The 21,733-nt window shown below is 34.1% G+C and overlaps 1 protein-coding gene across 1 annotated transcript in view; it reads right to left on the reverse strand.

Annotated features, from left to right (window-relative positions):
• Positions 1 to 21,733, reverse strand: part of CEP85L (centrosomal protein 85 like) — a 108,035-nt gene that overhangs the window by 9,167 nt on the left and 77,135 nt on the right. The window contains exons 6-11 of the mRNA XM_045544256.1: positions 19,906 to 20,085; positions 15,773 to 15,925; positions 13,276 to 13,430; positions 9,573 to 9,690; positions 9,049 to 9,099; positions 1,421 to 1,528 (exon numbers count right to left, since the gene is read on the reverse strand). Of these exons, the coding sequence (XP_045400212.1) occupies positions 1,421 to 1,528; positions 9,049 to 9,099; positions 9,573 to 9,690; positions 13,276 to 13,430; positions 15,773 to 15,925; positions 19,906 to 20,085 (765 nt within the window). The remainder of the gene's footprint in view (positions 1 to 1,420; positions 1,529 to 9,048; positions 9,100 to 9,572; positions 9,691 to 13,275; positions 13,431 to 15,772; positions 15,926 to 19,905; positions 20,086 to 21,733) is intronic.

Raw genomic sequence — 21,733 nt, forward strand, 5'->3', positions numbered from 1 at the left:
ATATAAAATCGAATAACGAAAAGATCCCCAACAACTCTGAATTGTTAAATTGACTTGGAAAAGCTACTCTCAGCTCACCCTCAAAATTGTCACCTTCTCATCCTGAAAATTGCTAATTAAAGGTAAGTTGAATTAGCTTTCAAATTGGATCTGATTTCAGAACAACCAAATAGCCTGGGATGATGAGGAAAAGATCATTTACAGATGAATGCCAGATAATAAATATGAAAGGAATGATGTAATTTGTGAAATCATCATTTTTCAATCATCTAACAATTCAGGCAATGATCATTGATGGGGGCTAAAACCATCAAAGGGAAAAAGTGCTGGCAAACTGCATGTAGCCTCCTAAGTATCACCCCACAGATTACTTACGATTTGCGGGGGTTGTAACTTCACAAGGGAAAAGAACCAGGCTGTCACCACCCTAACCCAGTGAATTCTGTATCTGTATGTCACTTATAGTGGAATAATCGAATGCTGTATATTCTGATGATGTGAATAACACCTATAAAGTATTCATGCCAAAAAAAGGTCTGGCCTGAATCTAATGATGTCTTTAGCTCTAACTTGTAGCTTATAAGAAATACAGGGAGTAAAGAACAAGATAAATGACACCTTGAGAAAGTAATCAAATCTAGGTGTGACAACCGATAAGTCTATGAGACAACAGACCCAGTTTCAAGTCACTATGATGGAGGAAAAAGGTCCCTCATGAGACCTTGTTTATAAGAAGGTCACACAACAATGAAATATAATTTATAGCCTTAATTGAATGCTGGGTTCAATAATCCCTATATAAAATACTTGATGAAGCAGGGAAATTTGAATATAGACTAGATATTATTCAATGTCAAGAAATTATTTTTATTGGGTATCATAATGGTGTTATGATTATAAAGGAAAATGTCCTTAATTTTTGGAGATGCATTCTTAAGTGTTTAGGAGCAAAATGTCATGATGACAGTTAAAAAAAAACCCTAAGATATTTATTTGCTTATTTTGTTTAACATGTACTTAAACACAAGTCAAGTGCTTCATCTCATACTTAAATGAAAAAGTGTGATCTATTTTAATAAGGAAGTACCAACATTGCACCAACTTTAAGGATCTTCACGGGTAACTTTGTTTATATTCAATTTGTCTTATTTGCTGACTTTGGAATCTAATCTCTATACTGTATAACATTTGACTGTGCTGTAGTTAAGTCTGTGGAATTGTATTCTAAGACATAAGAAAAATAAAGTTTGGTCTTTTATTATAATTTTGGTAAGAAATCTAATGGATTTAATTAAGTGGCACATCAAAATCAAGTCTTCAACTTAAAAATGTTCTATTAATATGTATAAATTAGCATTTGCTTAAACTTAAATAGGTAGTGAATCATCCTTGCAAAGTAATTCAAATTTTTTCTACTCACTTCAAGCAATGCTTTTGTTAATCTCTGCAGGTTTCTTTCTTTCTTTTCCAGCTCTTCCATCATCTTTTGAGTGTTCAATTTCTCTTTAGAAAGTTTCCCTTGCATAGACTAGAATAAAAAAAAGAAATGGAAAGCAAGCATATTACATGTAAAGGAAAATGTCAATCTAACATCAGTAACCAGGAATGTTGGCTCTGAATAGTTTAGATATTCTTTTCTCCCCAGCCCCTTGGAAGATGAAGCCTTCACCTTTAAGTCAACCTGTCTTAGCTGCAGAGTGGCTGACTCCAAAAAAGGAAAAAATAGCATCTTTACTTAGAAAGTTTTTAATCTGGATAAAATATGTCAAATATTAATATAAAGCTGCTGTGTAATGCTGTATTACACACAGTTCCTATTTTATTAATTTTTTATATTTTGGGAGTGTGTTAACAAATTTATACCTTTGCTTTTACATTTTTTTTATGGTTAATAAGATACAAGATAAGATCATAATAACAACTCTATTTTCCATCATTTGAAACATAGCTAAACTTCCTTCTTTCAGTGAATAGTATTCCAAGCAGTGAATATGATGCTGAACTCAGGCCAAAGGTCTATTATGGGACTTTGATAAGCTAATCTCCTTCCTACTCCATTATAATATTACAAATTATCTAGACATGATACTATTGTAAGAAAATCCTGGTTACACCAAAGTATAGAGGACATTTTAAGAGTACTTGGGTCATTTCAGATGATTAGTCTGCTTTTCACCTACACACCAAAGAGAAACGTGCCACAAACCCATAAACTAATAGCTATTAGTGAATTCTAGGTATTTCTATCAACTATTTTCCTTTTGTTAGACCACAAAAATCAATAAACTTATGACCAGAGGTACATCATTTTTTTCAGGTCTGTATTTAGTTTCTTTTTTTTTTCTTTTCTTTTTTTTTTCGAGACAGAGTCTCGCTCTGTTGCCCGGGCTAGAGTGAGTGCCGTGGCGTCAGCCTAGCTCACAGCAACCTCAAACTCCTGGGCTCAAGCGATCCTCCTGCCTCAGCCTCCCCAGTAGCTGGGACTACAGGCATGTGCCACCATGCCTGGCTAATTTTTTCTATATATATTTTAGTTGGCCAGATAATTTCTTTCTATTTTTAGTAGAGATGGGGTCTCGTTCTTGGTCAGGCTGGTCTCGAACTCCTGACCTCGAGCGATCCACCCGCCTCGGCCTCCCAGAGTGCTAGGATTACAGGCGTGAGCCACCGTGCCCGGCCTGTATTTAGTTTCAACTCTGAAAATATTTCAGTACGCTGACCACTTAAAAATAGCACACAATCTACTACAAAGGTTTTTTCCCCCACATTAGCTCTGGATGGAATAAGAGAAGATAGCAATTACTATGGCTTGAGATAAGACACTATAAATATAAAGCCGTTTTTTTCAGTAACAGATATTCAAACTTATTGCTTTTAAATTTCATTTGCCTGCTAAACTCTGAAAAAATATTACATTTAATAACTCAAAAGTTGGATACAAATGAATCAAACTCTATAACAACTACATTTCCTTTCAGGGAAAACGTGTTTTTAAGTCTACAAAAATGAATCTCACAGCACAAAGTCAATTTGGGGCTCTCTAAATATGTACATTTTTAACACAAATTCCTTTGTAACTTCATTAGATTGAATTGAAACCTTATTTATGCAATAAATGGAGATTTATTTACCTAGCTGAAGATCTATGCTTTCTGACCTGACAAGATTATTTGTCTGGAATTCAGGGTTCAACCTTAATTTTCTTAAGATCTGTGACTGTTAGAATTCTAGAAAAAAGGTATCACAGATAAACTACTCTAAAACTCATATTTTAAGAATGAAAATTGAACCCAAGAGGGGTGTTTTCACAATTAATATAATGTACAACAGAATAATTACAATAATATACTACATATAATACAATATAATTGATATAATTCTTTAAAAGATTACAGTGTTTTCTATTTTTACCAATTCAGAGTCATGTTGGATATAATTAATAATTAGCTAATAAATCTAATGTGTTCCTATATAAGACTCAATTTACATCAGTGAAGAAACAGGCAACCTTCACCATCAGAATAAATCGAAAATGTTTGGCAGTAGTGCCTTTTATCACAAGAAGGAAATCAAATTTGGGAAATAACATCAAGCTTAACCTGTCATATGTTGGTTAAGTTCAAGTGCAGTTATCAAGAAGCCCTTTAATATAGATAAGAGCTCACAGATACGTTTATCCTAAAAGGACCAACTGCTATACAATTTCTAGGATAATACTAAATATAAATGGTTTAGCTCCCTGATAGTAACATTTCACCTAAAACATTAATTATGTCTCTATCCTAAATTGTATGAAAAAGTGTAGGTTTAAGGGTTAAGGGAAAAAAGGGGAGAAAGGAAAGTTTCTACTAAGCTTAGAATGGTCTTACCAGATTCAAATGAAAATAAAACAAAACCTAATTATTAACCTAGGTCTCCAAAATGAAGCATAGTTCAGGCAGTACAACGATGCCATTTCTCATTTTTAAATCATTCTGACCTTAACAACAGAAGGTAGTTTTGTTAAGTAGTTCCTTTTCGGCATTTTATCTAAAATTCATATGAGCTTCAGAAATATGTATTAGCATTTATAAATGCAAATGTATAATATATTTATTTTGGCATATTAATCCATAACACCAAGTTATTAGTTATTTTCTGCATGTATAAGATAGAAAAATTGATAGAAGTTTCAGTTTTTAATTTGTTCTATTAAGAATGAATAGTACATGTTATTTCACAAGGTATTTTGCAAAGTATTTTGTGAAATCTCTAAGATCTTAAAAACATAATTGCTCAAACTGATAGTACTCTACTATGCATAAGTGAAATGACCCATATTCTTTTTTAAAATAAGTGTTTGGCTTTGTGAAATTCACAATGACAATCTGTTTATGATTTGCTAAACATGTCAAGGATTACTAAAATTAAAAATTTGAATTTTCAAATGCCTCTCTCTTAATTTACCAGTTTAATAATAATATATTTTTTAGTTCTGCTAAGTTACTAACCTACAGATACTTATCATGATCATTTTTGAAGTTGAAAAGTGGTTTTAAGTACATTTGTTGTTTTGACATAAGTATCCAGAAATACTTGTTACACAAATAGCTCAAATGAAGGACAGCCAGATGTGCCTTAGCTAACAGACTCTATATGATATACTAACGTAATTTAAGAAGAAATATTTTGAAAGAAAAGTTATGTTAGCAGTTTTACTGCACATATACATACACACAAATACACACACATGCCATAAAGGAGTTTCACAAATACATTCCTTCCTGCAATTATTCATTCAGCAAAAGTCATTGCCAAACAGTGTTCTATGCATTGGGTGATACAACAGTGAACAAAACAGTCAAAACCCTTGACCCCTGTGGAATTTTTACTAGGAGGAAAAAGACCAAAGGAAATAAACAAAATAAATATTTAAGTTGCACGGTATTGTATATTAGAATTTGACTGGTACTATGGAGAACAAATAGACCATGGTGAGGGTCAGGGGTTTGAAATCTCAAGTCGGGGAGAGCAAGGGCTCAAGAAGAAGGAGGCAAAGGCTTGAAGGAAGTGAGAGATTGTGTCCCACAGATAATATAGAGAAAGTGCTTCAGTCAGTGCAAAGGTTCTGAGACAGATGGTTCCTTCTGTGTTTGGGAAAAGGCAAGAGAGCCAGGGTGGCTGAGAGTGGTAGAGATGGAATCAGAGAGTGGGCCGTGGGAGGAACCAACTGTATGGGGCCTCATAAGCCAATGTAAGAACTTCGACTTTACTCTGGAATAAATGAGGAACTATTGAAGAGTATTAAGCAGAGACATGATGTAATCTGATTTTTGCTCAATAGGATCACTTAAACTGATGAGAATATATCAGGGGCAGTAAAGGGTGGATGCAGGAAGACATAATCCAGAGGAGAAAGGAAGATGGCTCAGACCAGAGTGGCAATGGAGGAGGTGGGTAGAAGGGGCTAAATTCCAGACATGCTTTGAAGGTAACAGAAATTCGCTGACAAATGTGAGGTAAGTGCAGAGTCAAGGATTAAGTCTAAGATTTCTGGACTAAGCAAATGTTAGGGCATATTTGCCATTAATGGGAAGTCTGTAAGGTATAGCCGCAGGGTTTATTTTTTTATGGTGGTGGGGATAAGAAATTCAGTTTGGGACAGGTTATGTCTGATAAGTGAAGTGGTGATATTGAATAGGCCAGCAGTCCCGAACCTTTTTGGCACCAGGGACTGGTTTCATGGAAGACAATTTTTCCCTGGACTAGGGTAGGGTTTGGGGCCGGAGAGGGGGTAGGTTTTGGGATCATTCAAGCACATTGCATTGATTCTGCAGTCAAACCTCTCTGCTAATGATAATCTGTATTTGCAGCCACTCACCAGCACTAGCATCACCACCTCAGCTCCACCTCAGATCATCAGGCATTACATTCTCATAAAGAGTGTGCAACCTAGATCCCTGGTATGAGCAGTCTGCAATAGGGTTTGCACTCCTATGAGAATCTAACGCGGCTGCTGATCTGACAGGAGTTGGAGCTCAGTCGGTGATGTGAGCAATGGGAAGTGGCAGTAAATACAAATGAAGCTTCACTCTCTTGCCTGCCGCTCACCTCCTGCTGTGTGGTCTGGTTCCTAAGAGGCCATAGACCAGTACTGGTCTGCAGCTGGGGGATTGGGGACCACAGGAATAGGCAACTGGATACACAAGTTAGGAGCTCAGGAAAGAATTTTTTCAGTACGTGAATCATATTTGTCTCCATCTATACTTTGCCATTCAAATAACATCTTGATAAATATAGCTAAATTGGCCAGCTATCAACATATATTGTCTATCTCTGTGATCTATACCTACAGATCTCTGTGTCTCTAGATCTATAGACCTAGATGGTCAGAATGGGTAAAAGAGATGCAAAGATCAAAAAAGGAAAAAAAATGATAGCCATGCTTCAAAAGATAAGACAACAGAATTAACAAGTATACTGTCTGGGCCAAATATTTGAAAATAAACAGATCTCATTAATTTTATTTCAATTCTCTTAAGTTGTTTGAGAAATAAAAGAATCACATTTGCTCAAACATTTTAAGATCAAGGAACAGAATGGCATAATTACATATTCTTCTACATATTCATTTATATATGGTCATAACATACTTACATGTGACTAAAGACTTGGTTAATGTATAGGAGTAAATTGCATTAATATGCAAACACAAATGGGAAAAATGCACATTTCAATTAATACAAATATATATTGAACACCTATAATGTGAGAGATAGTATGTGATAAAATCTTATCAACAAAGTTTCAATGCCAAAGTTCATGTAATGATTGTCCTTAATTTAGATTAAAATAAATTTTATTAGATTTACTTCTTAGAAAATGTTACCAAGTGGAATAGAAATTCCTTTCATTATGGTCTATGATAGGAAGTCAGATAACAATGGCTGAAGGAATCTAACAATCTTGGGATTTTAATGGCTTATGGAACAACTGAAGTTATGCCTGTAGGAATACAAAATAGAGATTACAAACTCTGTGAATCAATCCATCAGGCTCATACATTTGTTGAATCAGACTGGTGTTTACTTAAATTGATAAATCACTTAATACAGTAAAAATACAATCAAAGCAGACTATACATAATTGTGACACACAAACCATTTATAATTTTTATTTCCATTTTAAGAAGTAATATTAGAATTAGGAAGTATAGAACTAAAAATTTTTCAGCAAAATTTGTCCAATGGCCCCGTCACACTTAGAATAAAATACAGAGACATATACCCCTTCGTGATCTGGTCCCAGCCTACTTTCCACCATCACTTCTCCCCTCTCTACCTCACAATTCCTGCACTGTGGGTTAGCAGACTTCTTGCTGGTCTTAGAGCACAGCAGGCGCATTCAGGGCATTTGTTGCTCCCTTTGCCTAGAATGCTCTTCCCCTACATACTTTCATTCAAATCTCTGTTCATATATTATCTCCTCAGGAAAAATGTCATGCCCACTCTATCAAATGCAGCACTCTCTGTCACTACCCTCTATCCTACTTAATTTTTTAACAGTATTTTTTATTAGTAAGAGCAATTTTTTCTTCACAGCACCTGGCATCATATTGGTTTTCCATTTTCTCCAACTCACCCCACCAGAATGGCCAGGGGCTTGTTTTGTTCACTGATGAATCCCCAGTGCCAAGAACTGTGCCTGGCATATAGGGAGGGGCTCAGTAAATATCCGACAAATAAATAAAAGAATGAAAATCCATTTAATTCCCAAATTTGGGGTTGTGTTTTATGAGTCAGGCACTCTGCTAAGATCTAGATCTGCAGATGAGATATCATAGTTGCTACTCTCAAGAAACTCAGAAGATAAAGACATAAATATAAAAACAAAGTGTTACAGTTTGATAGTACAGAAAGAGTAACATACACAGTTATTAGGAGGTGGAGTAAAGTTAATAGGGGTGAGGGTCAATTCTCCCTAAAATGTAGAGAAGATATTTCCAGGTTTTACAGAAAAGTTTCTGCAGAATCCTGAAAGCCGAGTCAATACTTGTCAAATGAGCATTTTAAGAAGAATATAAGTACTTTTTGGTAAACTACAAGCCCTGAAATTTACTGAGGCACCATATGTGTATGTACACGTACAGTATGTATGTACTTGCATAAGCATGGTATGTATGTCTTGAGGGAAGGGAGGTAGAAAGGAAGTATACCAGCAAATTATGGGAATGCCATGCTTAAAATTTAGGATTTTTCCCCACAGATAATAGGGAGGCACAGGATTACTTCTACACCTGAGAAGCATCACCTAAACAGCATCATATGGGGTGTCCCAAAAGTCTCCATACAAAGGAAAAATTTTGTAATGAATATTTTTTAAATAAAGGTACATTTAGCTACAATTTCCCATTTTCCCTATGTATGGTGACTTTTGGGACACCCTGTAGAACTGAGACAATGGGGGGTGGGGTGGAAGCATCATTAGAAGATAAAGAAAACCAGTTAGGAGAAAAGAGAGTGATAATAGAGATCTTAATGTTAGGCAGTTACCAATCAGGATACAAGGGCAGGGACAGAGATATGCTGGCTGGATATCAGTATTTAAGGGGTAAGGCAGAGAAATAGAACTCATAAAACTGAAGAGAATCTGATGGAGGGAAGGGATCTTATGATGAACAGAGTGGGGCTGTGGATATGTTTCCAGATGAGAACTGTATAAAGACCAAATAATACGTGGACTAAAAACAGTCCAACTTCTCTTATTACTAGATCACTTACGACCTTAACCAAATGTGTTCTCAGTAGTGGAGATAGGCTACCCCCAACAAAAAAGAGAGGGAGAGACAAGGGATAGAGAACAATCTTCACAATGTTTTGAAGAATTAATTTACCAAATAGCATTTTCTTTATAAAAAATTAGAAGTTTTAATATTAAAGAATTTGCAACTTTACCTCAAGTGCTATTATCTTTTCATACAAATATATATGTTAATATTTTTAGGTGAATTAAGCATTAAGAGTAAATCTGCATATAGCTAACTTAAAATAAGTGCAAAATATTCCTTACCTGAATTTCTAAAATCATTCTGTCAATCTCATCCTGTTGACTGTCTATTATCTAAAACACAGGAAATAAATTAGTCTGAATAATTTTTTCCATTGCTTTTTAAAAGTACCAATATTCCAAGAAAACAAAGCACAGAGAATTATGAATTTATTTTTGAAAAGGGTCTTTTACTTTTAAGAAAGTATTCATACAAAGGATCCTTATGATTTATAAGTCACACACATATAAAACTGTTCTTGGTAAAACTTTTCTCTATGCAATTTATAATAGCTTTGAGATAGACTTTGAGTAATTTAGGAAGGAACAAGATATCCTTTTATTTTGGCTTTTATTTAAATTTAAATTATTTAAATTTGTTTAAATTGCTATTTTCTTTCCAAATAAAAACATTCAAATTAAAATTCCATAAGCTATTAAATATTAATAAAAATATAAATCACATAAATTAACTATAAATTATATATCTACACACACATATCCACACAGTATAGATTTCATGTTTATTATCAGGGGTAACTACTGACCTTATTAGCAGTCTCATTTTGTTCTCTGAGATTATCATTTTCATTCTGAAGCTGTTTTGCATCTAACATGGGAAGACGGATTCCATCTTCAAGACATCTTTCTACTTTTTGTTGCAAACTTTTCAAAAGACACAATCAAATGAAGAAAATAAGCTCTATCTGCTGATTTTGATAGATCACTTCAACATAAATGATGTCCCTTTTTAGGGTCTATAATATTTTTAATCAAGCAATAATCAAAAGTGACAGAGTAGTATATGAATGTGTCTATATTTTATACAAGAAGGGTCCATAATTACGTAAATGCTGATCATCTTTTCAGAAATGGCAAATTTGAGACCAGAGTCCAGAGTTGCTTAGCATGTGACATACTTAGGCCCCAGTGAAGCTGTGCAATTTAACCCCTGTTCTTTCTCTTTCCCCTGAAAGCAGAGAGTTCCTTGATTAAGATAATTGTGGTAGGGAGCCTAAAAATATGGATACACGTTTTTTGTCCATTTTTTAAGCTCAGGGAAAATTTACTTACAAGGATAGTTGTTGCCTAAATAAGCATAATTACATTTCTCTTTCATTAATAAGAGCAACAATCTACTATGTTTATAACTTTACCCAATAGTTTCTCATGCTATCCATGGAACAGAGTTGCATTTTACAAGAGGAAACAACAAAAGGAAGCTCTTCTTTTAGATTAAAATAAAGGATAAAGGGGCTTTAAGAAAGGAAGTATAATAATGTTTGGGTTAAAAGGAAACATATCTTTAACATAATGACCAAACCAAAACCAAAACAACAACAGCAAGAAACCTAGGTATAGTTTTACATTAGCTTGTAATCATACTCAAGAGTTGCAAAGTACTAAAAGAAACTTCTCATAATTTGGGTTTTGGTATTTTCATTATTTTTCTCCTTTCAAGTATTATGGCTAAACTGTGCCTTCTCTCTCTTCCAAAAAAAAGAAAAAATGCCAAATCTAGATCATGGACAGAGAACTGACAATCCTAGATGGTACAATGAGGACCTCAAATGTGCTTATTAATAAGGGCACCAGAGACATTTTTATGTATTACCAATGTAGTGTATTGCTATTTGTCATAAAAGTATTTTCAGTTTAAAGGGAAAAAAAGGCCGGGCGCGGTGGCTCACACCTGTAATCCTAGCACTCTGGGAGGCCGAGGCGAGTGGATCGCTCGAGGTCAGGAGTTCGAGACCAGCCTGAGCAAGAGCGAGACCCCATCTCTACTAAAAATAGAAAGAAATTATCTGGCCAACTAAAAATATATATAGAAAAAAAAAATTAGCCGGGCATAGTGGCGCATGCCTATAGTCCCAGCTACTCGGGAGGCTGAGGCAGTAGGATTGCTTGAGCCCAGGAGTCTGAGGTTGCTGTGAGCTTGACGCCACGGCACTCACTCTGGCCTGGGCAACAGAGCAAGACTCTGTCTCAAAAAATAATAATAAATAAATAAAGGGAAAAACAAATTATTTTGATTTCAGAATAAGTTTTATTAATCAATTCAGTGTCAAGATACTACTTCCATGCATTTATAACACTTCAAGACAAATAAAATAAATTAAAAATATTAAAGTCTTTCAAATAAAAAAAAAAGCCAGCTATGAAGAGGGGAAAATGTACTCTGTCATGTCAAAATATCAAACAAGTTATTTTCATGTATAAGTTTTCAGGTTATGCAGTATGCTCACTTCAAAAAGTAGTAACTCTCTTGAACAGCAGAGGTTACCTACTATTGCATTATTAAGGATCCCACCCACATATTTAACTTTAATTCTCACTTCTAGTGGAAAGCTTTTCTTGTTATATTTATAAATTATAAAAGTTAAATATTCATAAAGCAGGAAGCTTAGAAATATTATATAAAACAGATAAATGTAATGATACAATTCATAGTCACATATATATCTAACGTTCTTTTGGAAATTAAGGAATATCATATTATAAAGCTGAGGAAACTGAGACACCATCCCTATCCTACCCCCAAAGTCAAGTGAACACCACAGCTATACAAGTATTGAAGAATCACAGAACTCCTTTGGTTCTTTATATCTATTTGAAATCAAGAGAAATTCTCTGGAATGATATCATCTCAGAGACTATCAAGATGAAGTTTGAAAATGGAAAATGTTTTCTAAAATGCACTATACTAAATCATTCAAAATCAAGAATAAGTGTTCTCCAAAAACCTAATAAAAGAGAAAGTCTTTAAAAAAATTTATAGTCATATAAATATGTAAAAGCACACAATGGAACAAAATAACATTCAAATTACTCTCAGGTGTTGCCAATACTGTTCTTAAAATAACACAGCTTAAATTTATGATCACAATGCTCTACAAGACAGAATACATACATTGTCTATTTTCATTTTATCAGTAAAGATGAAGAAAAAGTTGTTTGGCTGAATTAGTGGAGATCAGGAGACTGTTTTGAGACTAGAGAATAGAGTATAAGATGTAGAGTTATAAAAAGGGAAATTCAAGAGCAACAAAGCGAAAATAGGAGAAAAAGAATCAAAAGTATATGGTATTTTTTTTGGAGCTGAGATCAAGAACACTGAAGATTCAATTGTCCCACACATCACAGATTTTCTGCATTGAAATCCAAGGAAAACAAGTAGACCAGGCATACTTAAGACTTTGAAAGCAGGAGTAAAGCAATATTAATATGGAATTACCATGCAATCAGATGAATTTTGATTTAAAAGCTGAGAATACACAGAGTTGCACAATTGATATAAGCATGAAGTATGTATTTCTTATATTTAGTTTTTTGTTGTCTTATTCTTCAAGATAGTTTTATCTATTTATAGTTGATAATATTAAGGTTTGTTTTACAAAAGAGAAAATCCATGTTGATACATATAAAATAATTTTCTAGGTTTTTTAGGAATCCATTTCCATGGTTAAATATGGAAACTGAATATAAAAATTACATTCACTGTAATTTTAACTGTATTAATTTAAAATAGAAGAATCCCATGAGGCAAGATATGTGAGTAAATCTAGAAGGTATATGGTAAATCTGCCATACCTGTTACTCTACTCGCAGTAAGGTGAATGGGAGCCAATTACTTCACTTGGACATATCCTACTAAGGAGTACAGTTTGAGTATTTTGCTAGCCCTTTTTTTGTTACTTAGAACTTTTACTTATTTTTTTGACAAAGACATTGGATAAAGGGTTTGTGTTAATATTTTCAGTCTCCATATTTATGTTTTTTTTATGTTCTCATCTAGAATCTTTGGCAAGATGTTGGTATGTTGCCTTGAAACATTAAATTACAACTGAGATGAGACAAACTGTTTCAATGAAATTATAGCTCTGGTTCTTAATACAGATTGAGCGATCCTAATCTGAAAATCCAAACCTGAAATGCTCCAAAATCTGAAACTTTTTAACATGGACATGATGCTCAAAATAAATGACCAATGGAGCATTTTGGATTGTCTGATTAGGGATGCCCAATGGGCAAGTATTCTGCAAATATTCTGAAATCCAAAGAAATATGAAATCCGAAACACTTCTGGTCACAAGCATTTTGAATAAAGGATACTCAACTTATAGTACATCTTTAAGAAAAGGTAATAACAAAGTAATAATTATAAATTAATGTATTTTAAGTGAAATGCTTTCTGAAAGACATGAATAACTTTAAAATAACAAAAAAGGATTCTGAAAGTTTTCTTACCTCTGAACGGTAGTTACTAACTCCTTTTCTTTCTTTTTCTGGCATATTAACTGTGCCTCTTTATCTTGATACTGTTTTTTTATCTCTTCGAGCTGTTTCTCTGTAGCTCTCAAAGTCTCTTGCAAATTCTTATTTTTTTCTTCTAGAACCTGCAACTAAGAAGAAATTTTTTACAGTTCATAACACATGGGATGTTAAAATATGCTTCTATCAGAAATTGTTACTGTGTTTTCAAGGATTAATAGACATAGCTGAATACTGCACTATCTTCATTTTAGCTAGAGTGCTTAACATCATCTCCTCCTTTGTGTGGAAGGCAGTTGGGAGAATAGGACTATGAAAAAGAGACTGGGGTTAGACATTTCTAGAAGACAGAGAAAGGTTTATCTTGTTTTTTTATTTCTTTAAATTTCATTTTTAATTTTGGTGCATGTGTGTGTATACATAACATAAAATTTACCATCTTAACCATTTCAAGTGTACAGTTTAGTAATGTTAAGTACTTCCACGTTGTCGTGCAACTACTCTCCGGAACTCTTCATCTTGCCTAATTGAAACTCTATGTCCATTCAACAACTCCCCACCCATCCCTCTCTCCATCCCATGGCAACCACCCTTCTATTTTCTTCTGTCTCTATGATTTGACTACCAGTATCTCATATAAATGGAATCACAGTAATTTGTCTTTTTGAGACAGGCTTATTTTGCTTAGCAAAATGTCCTCCAGCTTAATCCATATTATAGCATGTGTTAGAATTTCTTTCCTTTTTAAGCCTAAATAATATTCCATTGTATGTATATACCATGTTTTGTCTATCCATTCATCCATCCATGAACAATTTGGACTCCTTTCCCCTTTTGGCTATTGTTAATAATGCTGTTATAAACATGGGTATACAAACATCTGTTCAAGATCCTTAATAGCTAGCCATCCTTACGGGTGTAAGGCGGTATGATCTCATGTTTTTTAATCTATATTGCTCTCCGTTCCTGTTCATGCAACCTCCTGTGGTCCTTAAGTTCCTTCTTGACTAACCTCTCTTGGTTTTACAACTTTAAATTAATATAATTAATTTACAACTTTAAATTAATATAAACAGAGAATGCTATACATGTCTTAAATTATGCAGAATAATGACACTCCATGGATTAGACTAATGATTCTCAACTTGGGGTGATTTTATCTGCAGGGGACATTTTTGGTTTGGGACAGAGGGGAAGGAACAACACTATTGGCATCTAGTAGGCAGAAGTCAGAAATGCTAACACAGAAATGTGCATCCTTCAATGCACACAGCAAACCCCTATAACAAAAAATTATCTGTCCCCAAATGTCAATAGTGTCAAGGCTAAGAACCACTGAATTAGGAAGACTTTGGGAAGAGACTAAAGAATAGATTTAATGTATTTATAAATAAAGGTTTCAAGAAAGTAGGCCTCACTAGAGTTAGTAGAAAGACTTTGGATGAGGTATTATTAAGAAAGGAAAATAGTCAGAAGAGAAGTCAGAGCAGTGAACAGGAGGTCACATATCAAGGTATAAGAAAGAATTTATGGAAAAAAAGGTTAAGAAGAATGAAGAAAATAAATATCTAGAAAGACAGTCAACAAAAGGTCTTGTTGAGCTTTGGTAAATCCCAGAGAATACTGGGAAAAGTCAGACCTGGGGTGCATGCATGTGTGTGCATGAGGCAGGGGTTATCAGACTGGTTTAGGAACTATCTTTTATAGCAGAATGTGAAGCTAAAGAGTTACCACACAGGATCACTAGGAGGGCAATCACATATTAATTGACAATAAGAAAGATCTATTTATTCATGCTTAGATAAAGTTTCTGACTAAAGTTAAGTCCTACAAACATCAAGTAAACACATAGATTTAATTTATAACAAGCCAAATTTCTTTTTTTTATTTCAGCATATTATGGAGATACAAAAGTTTAGGTTACATATATTGTCCTTGCCTCCCCCCCAAATCAGAGCTTCAAGTGTGCCCATCCCCTAGACAGTGTGCATCACACTCATTATGTATGTATACACCCATTCCCTCCCCACCCCACATCTACCCGACACCTGATTAACGCTATTCCTAAATGTGCTCTTAGGTGATGATCAGTGAAACCAATTGATGGTGAGTACATGTGGTGCTTATTTTTCCATTCTTGGGATACTTCACTTAGTAGAGTGGGTTCCAGCTCTATCCAGCAAAATACAAGAGGTGCTATATCACCACTGTTTCTTATAGTTGAGTAGTACTCCATGGCATACATATACCACATTTTATTGATCCACTCATGTATTGATGGGCACTTGGGTTGTTTCCACATCTTTGCAATTGTGAATTGTGCTGCTATAAACATTCAAGTGCAGATGTCTTTTTTATAGAATGTCTTTTGTTCTTTTGGGTAGATGCCCAATAACAAGCCAAATTTCTAAAGAGTCAACTTACAATCACATGTTTTCATGTCATTTAAAGATGAGCTTTTATTTCATGTTACCTGTAGACTCTGACTCTGTACATCATCTAGAGTTGGAAGATCAGCCAGATACTTTTCCAAGGTCTCAATTCTTCTCTGCTTTTCTTTGTTTTGTTCAGATTCCTTCTGGCATTTCTTTTTCAGGCTACTGATGTATCTATCTCTGGTTTTAAGCTAAAGAAGGCAATTATGAATCTTCAGTAGTTTTGACTCATTAAACAAAATAAGAAAACCAACATTCCAATCTTAGGCATCACTGAATTCACCAACAGTTCTAGGTTATGGTGAAGACCACCAGCAACTCAATTAAGACTCATCTTATTTCATTCTAAGATTCACATCTTTTTCAAATTTTCATTATCACTGAAATCAAGAGTTCTGGAAGTAGTTGTTTACTTTTACAACTGATGGCATCCTATAAGTTACAGTCAGCCAGGAAGCAGTAATGATGTAGTTTTTCTTGCCTGCACATATGCAAATTTGGTCAAGGCTGTTCATATCTTTGTCATTTCAATATTGTTATGTACATGTTGAACCTATGTGTTAAGTTTAAATTATGTTTAAAATGCTTCAAAAATGTTACATTATAATTTGGTACTGAAAAAGTTATTGGGTACCAAGAAAGGCACAAAAATAAAGCTTTAGGGTATAATTTTGAAATCAGTGAAGCAAGTATTCATCTCTGAAGAAATGACTCCAATAACTTATTTTTTGCACAGATATATTCAAATGCTTTATGTGAACTAAGAAAGTAAGATACCTACAAGTAACTACAACTATTTTGTTAATAACAGACTTGCAAAGGAATTGCTTGCAACTATATCCAGGAGAATGCACCAAATATTTAGGGACAGATAAAGGACTAGTGAGACCAATTTATACCTCAAGCAAGAGTACTGTTAAGATACTGGGTCATAATTGAATTTGCAGCATATTTTCTTTCTAAAAATCATAAAATAAAGATGCCTTACCATTGATGTCATTTTAGGATAAAATATGCTAATTGAACACCTACTATAGAACATAAATGGTACATGATTCTAGTAGATCCCAATTTATATAGGCTCCACATCAGACTTTTATGTACTAATTTTTTTCACCTTACCACCTGAAATACACCATATTTAACTTTCACATCTCATATACTTAAGATTAATTAAAAACAAAATGTGTACAAAAATAGCTGTCTAAAAAGTAAGCTCCAACTTCATTTGGAAAAATTATCACATCTCATTTCAGGTATTCATTTCATCAATGACATTAGGATCTATTTATTACCTTGAGTAAGGAGTAATACTGATAAGACAAATAAATCCTATTATTTATTGGGGCTTTCTTAGGATTAAAGGTGAGTGTGCTGGTGTTACAGTTTAACCTGTGATCAAAACGAAGAAACGGAAAAACACACTGTTGGCACTGGTGGTGACCATAAAACACAATTCCATTTTAAAATCTGAGGCCCAGAGATCTTTAGTTTCTTAATGACAGGTCAGACAGTCAGAGTTGGAATTTAAATCTAGATGGTCAGACTGAAAGTCAGTGTTCCTTCACTTCGTCCATACAACTCGTTGGCAGGTTCTCATAAATTCTCCAGCAACCGGCTATGCTCAGATTCCCAATCAACCAAACCTGCTCTTGCCTTAACAAATGACCCTATAAGTTACAAGAGTGTAACAGGATTAACTAGCCTATTTTTACTAAATGCTCTCTAATTTACACTCAATTGTTTAAATGTGGCATAATGGTGCCTCAGAAAGCAGCAACTGGAATAGATTGGCCATGCCTGTCTGCATGCAAAGATATCCTAGCTTTCCTCTTTTTCTTTTGGTCAGTCAACTGTCTTCTTTGATGTCACATGTTAAGTTTGCTGCCCTGGATCACAAATTCCTGTCAACATTCTCTTACTGGACACCAACTCTGTTATTTGCTGATCACACATAATTATTGCGGTCCTGGATTTTTTCAGCCTTGCTCACCATGAGAAGTTCTTTGTGTTTCTCTTTTTTTGGTAACTGCCAAGTTTTGTATTGTTTCAGACTAACAGAGATTACTAACGTCTAAACTACATGAATTTCCTTCAGGTAAATGAGGCATCACTGATAAATCTTCTCTATTTTGTATGTAAATTATTAATTTTTGCCTTTCAAAGAGGTATGATGTAATATTGATACCAATCCTAGAAGATAATAGGAGGGCCATGTTTCAGAACAGATTTACAAACAGTTATTTTTCTTCATTTTAAATACAATGATTAGAACAAAATAAGTTAGTAAGGAAATGTTTCCCTCTAAATTTTTTTATAAATCATTATTATTAGAACCAAAGCATAAGCTGTAGAGTTAAATTACCTTGAATTTTACCTTTTTTTTATTTGTCACATATTTTTTCTTATTTTTTTAAAAGTGGGTACAGTATATACTCACAGGGTCTTTGTGAAGATTAGAATTAAATAAGAAAATGCACTTAATGTACATTAACATGTCTGGCTCCTAAAAGAAAGAGGTCATCAAAGGGTAACTTCCACTATTATTGTTACCACATTAAATGCTTTTCTGTCACAGAATCAGTCATAATCAGGATTTTGGAGAGTAAATGCAGAAGGAAACAATGTAATCCAATTTCATATGTGCCTAAAGTGCTGTATATTTAATAGTTGATATGTTATCAATGAGCCTACTTCCTAGTCTATGCACTTCCTTCAGGAACTCAAGCCATCTCATGTGCTCTGACACAAACTCTATCCTTTACATTCACCCCCTCTCCTCAAGTTTCCCTGGTATATATCTTTCTATTCTTAATTGCTTCACTCACAGAGAAGCTATTCCTCTTCTTTTCCAAAAATAACTCTGCCACACTGGTATCTGTTATCAACCTTTCCCTATGTCTCTTAGGGAAAGACATGCATGCTCCACCATGCACTCACTCTGACATCTTTGATCTCTCTCTCTCTCTCACTCACTCTCTATGCATGCTCCACCATTCTCCCGTTCTGACATCTTTGATATCTCTCTCTCTGTCACTGTTCTTTCCTTAGCCCTTTATTTGTGGCTATCTCTTTGTTTTTCCCCCCTCTTTACAAAAATTACTCAAAAGAATTTATACATTATTCAATATGCCAGGCACCATGGATGATGCTACATATGCCACAGTGACACATTCAGATATTCCTCCCACGTGTGTCTGACCAATGAGTACATAATCTCCTTGCTCCCTCAGATTCTGGTACTGAATGAAGACCCCAAAATAAAGAAAAGAAACAAGAAATAAGTATTTAAGTTCTTTCAAGTTAACCAAGATAAAAGATATCAGGTGGCTGAGATAGATCATGTAAAATTTTTGCCAGTTTTAGAAAATAAAAATTTCAACTCATGTGCATATACGTACACACACAAAGACGTCAAGTTCTCTATTTATAGTGCCAAACCTGCCTGAAGAAATCATAGTGACCTGATCCAAGACCACTTGAATGGAAGGCTCACTTAATAGAATAATAAGCTGGGTATATCAAAAGAGAAGTCTAAAACCAATTCTGCCACTAAGTAGCAGCTCACAGATCTGTATCTCTTCAATAAATTAGGGCTAGCACATGTTTTACTTGATCTTTAAAGACACTATAATGGAATGAGATGAAATATGTGAAAATACTTTTAATAAAAGCAGAAAGACCAAATAAATTATATATATATATGTGTACGTGTATATATATATGTGATGTACATATATATGTGTGTCTTAAGCTTTTAGCTACTTATTTTGAATCAGGGGCTTCAGATTAATAATTTGAAGTCACATCATTATGAAAGGTAGACCAGCTTCATTTAATTTACTAACACTTTATGTCAAACATGACAGAAAAAATGTAATGATATACTCCATTCCATTTTCTCCATGATAAAAAAACGAGAATGGTTATTGGTAAAGGCAACTGACTTTCTAACTATTAGTCAGAAAGACATAATATACAGGAGTATTTTTATCCCTCAAAGAAATCCTTGGATTTTTGCAGATAGCACAGGGTTTCTCAAAAGTTACTAAAAAATTAATCACTTCCATATAGTTGTCTAAGCTGGTATGACATCTGGCACAGGGTAAATGACAGACAATACGTTGAAGAAATATTCTTGACTTAATACAACTTGATTAAAAATACATACCTTTTCCTCCAATTTCTTCTTCTCTTCACTAAATTGCCCTATTCTTTGTCTGAGAAACCCATTGAGCTGTAAAACTTCTTTCTCAGTAGATGCAAGTTTTTGCTCAAGTTCCTCTTGCTGGGAATGCGACACTGATTCCTCTGAAAATGGAGACTGGAGTGAAGTGTTCTCATACTGTGGCTATTGGGAAAGGGAAACAAAGCAGGTAAGACTTTAAAAGATTACTTGTCTTGAACAAATGAAAAGAAATTGGAAATGAGACACAGTACAAAGGGTACTAGAGGCTTTTGCAACAGACAGACCTTAACTTAAATCCCAGGTCTTCTGTTTTGTAGTTAAGTACTATGATTAAAGCAAATTACTTACCATGTCCGCTCCTTGTTTTTCTCATCAATAAAATAGAAATAATAAAGCCTACTTTGTAGGATATTTTAAAGAATAAGGTATTTAGGTTCCTAGCACATACCAGAAGCTTAATAAAAGGCAGTTATTATTTGGTTTTAAAGTATACCTAGATATGTAAATAGTACATCATATACCTTCATTATATAGAAGTAAAAGTTCTACGGAAATAAATAAAAACTAAAGAAAAATTCCTTCACAGGCAATCATTTCCAGCTAATATTAAATTCAATAAACATTAGTAGAATGTTTCCCTAACTAGAAAGTAAGTTCCATGAAATTAGGGACTTTTGTGCATCTTAAGGTGCTTGATATTCCTATTGCCAAGAGCAATGTCTGGTACAAAATAAGTGCTCAAAAAATAATTGCTGAATGAATAAATCTGTTATTGCTTCTATGAGAAAAGCTTTGATGAAAATTCCTTTGAAGGGAAAGATCTCCTCACTCCCATTCGTCTTGCAGGATTAAAACCTAGAAGGGAGGACAGGAAATACAAATACTCCCTCAAACAAATCAGAATGTGATAGTGCTATAAGCAATATAAACAAAGCATTGTGGGAAAAAAAAGGAAAGATATTGTTTTTCTATTTATTCAATAGATTATTTACTACATACATATGGTAGACATTGTGCCAGGTCCTAAGGATTCTACATTTAATAAAACAAGATCCCACCTTGGACCTTGGAAGTATCACACACACAAAAAAGACTCCCCTCCAAAAAAAACGGAAATAAAATAAAAGAAAGAAAAGAAGAACTAAGTGCTAAGCTAGTTGTAGTGTGTAGTAGCTATGGGAAAGTGTTACAGAAGTGAACTTGAACTAAGCCTTGAGTAACTGATACTTTCCCAAAAGGTGAGAATCCAATTTAATAATTACATAAATAGTATTTATCACATGCAGGGTATTTCAAAGATGGCAGACTCAGGCCCTGCCCTTTAAGAACTCAAATTTTAATCACAGGCATATGGGAACCCTTTAGATAATTATAACATAGGACACAATATTATATGGTAGCCAAATAAAAACCATGTGAAGTACAAAGTATTGGGAGAGGGGAGGATAAATGAAGACATTGAGAGAATGAGGAAAAAGGCTTTACTGGGGAGGTGGCTTTTGAGACAGATTTTGAAAAATAGGATTCTGACAAGAATGGCGAAAGGAAGAAAAGCAGTTTTGAAAGAGCATTAAATAAACATAAAAGACAGAATATGCAGAAAGTATTCATTTCTGTTTATGCAGAAAGTATCATGGTATGTTTATTACCTACTAAAGGGGAAATTTAAAAACCCAAGTCGGGACCTTACTGTAGAATCCCAACGTTCAGAGTTCAACCTTAATTTGTAGGCAATGGAAAGACAGTGATGGTTTTAGAGGAAAAAAGTAACATGACTTAAGAAGAGTGTGAACTCTACTTTGTAAATCTC

This window comes from Lemur catta, chromosome 2 (assembly GCF_020740605.2).
Source record: "Lemur catta isolate mLemCat1 chromosome 2, mLemCat1.pri, whole genome shotgun sequence".
NCBI classification, from domain to species: domain Eukaryota; kingdom Metazoa; phylum Chordata; class Mammalia; order Primates; family Lemuridae; genus Lemur; species Lemur catta.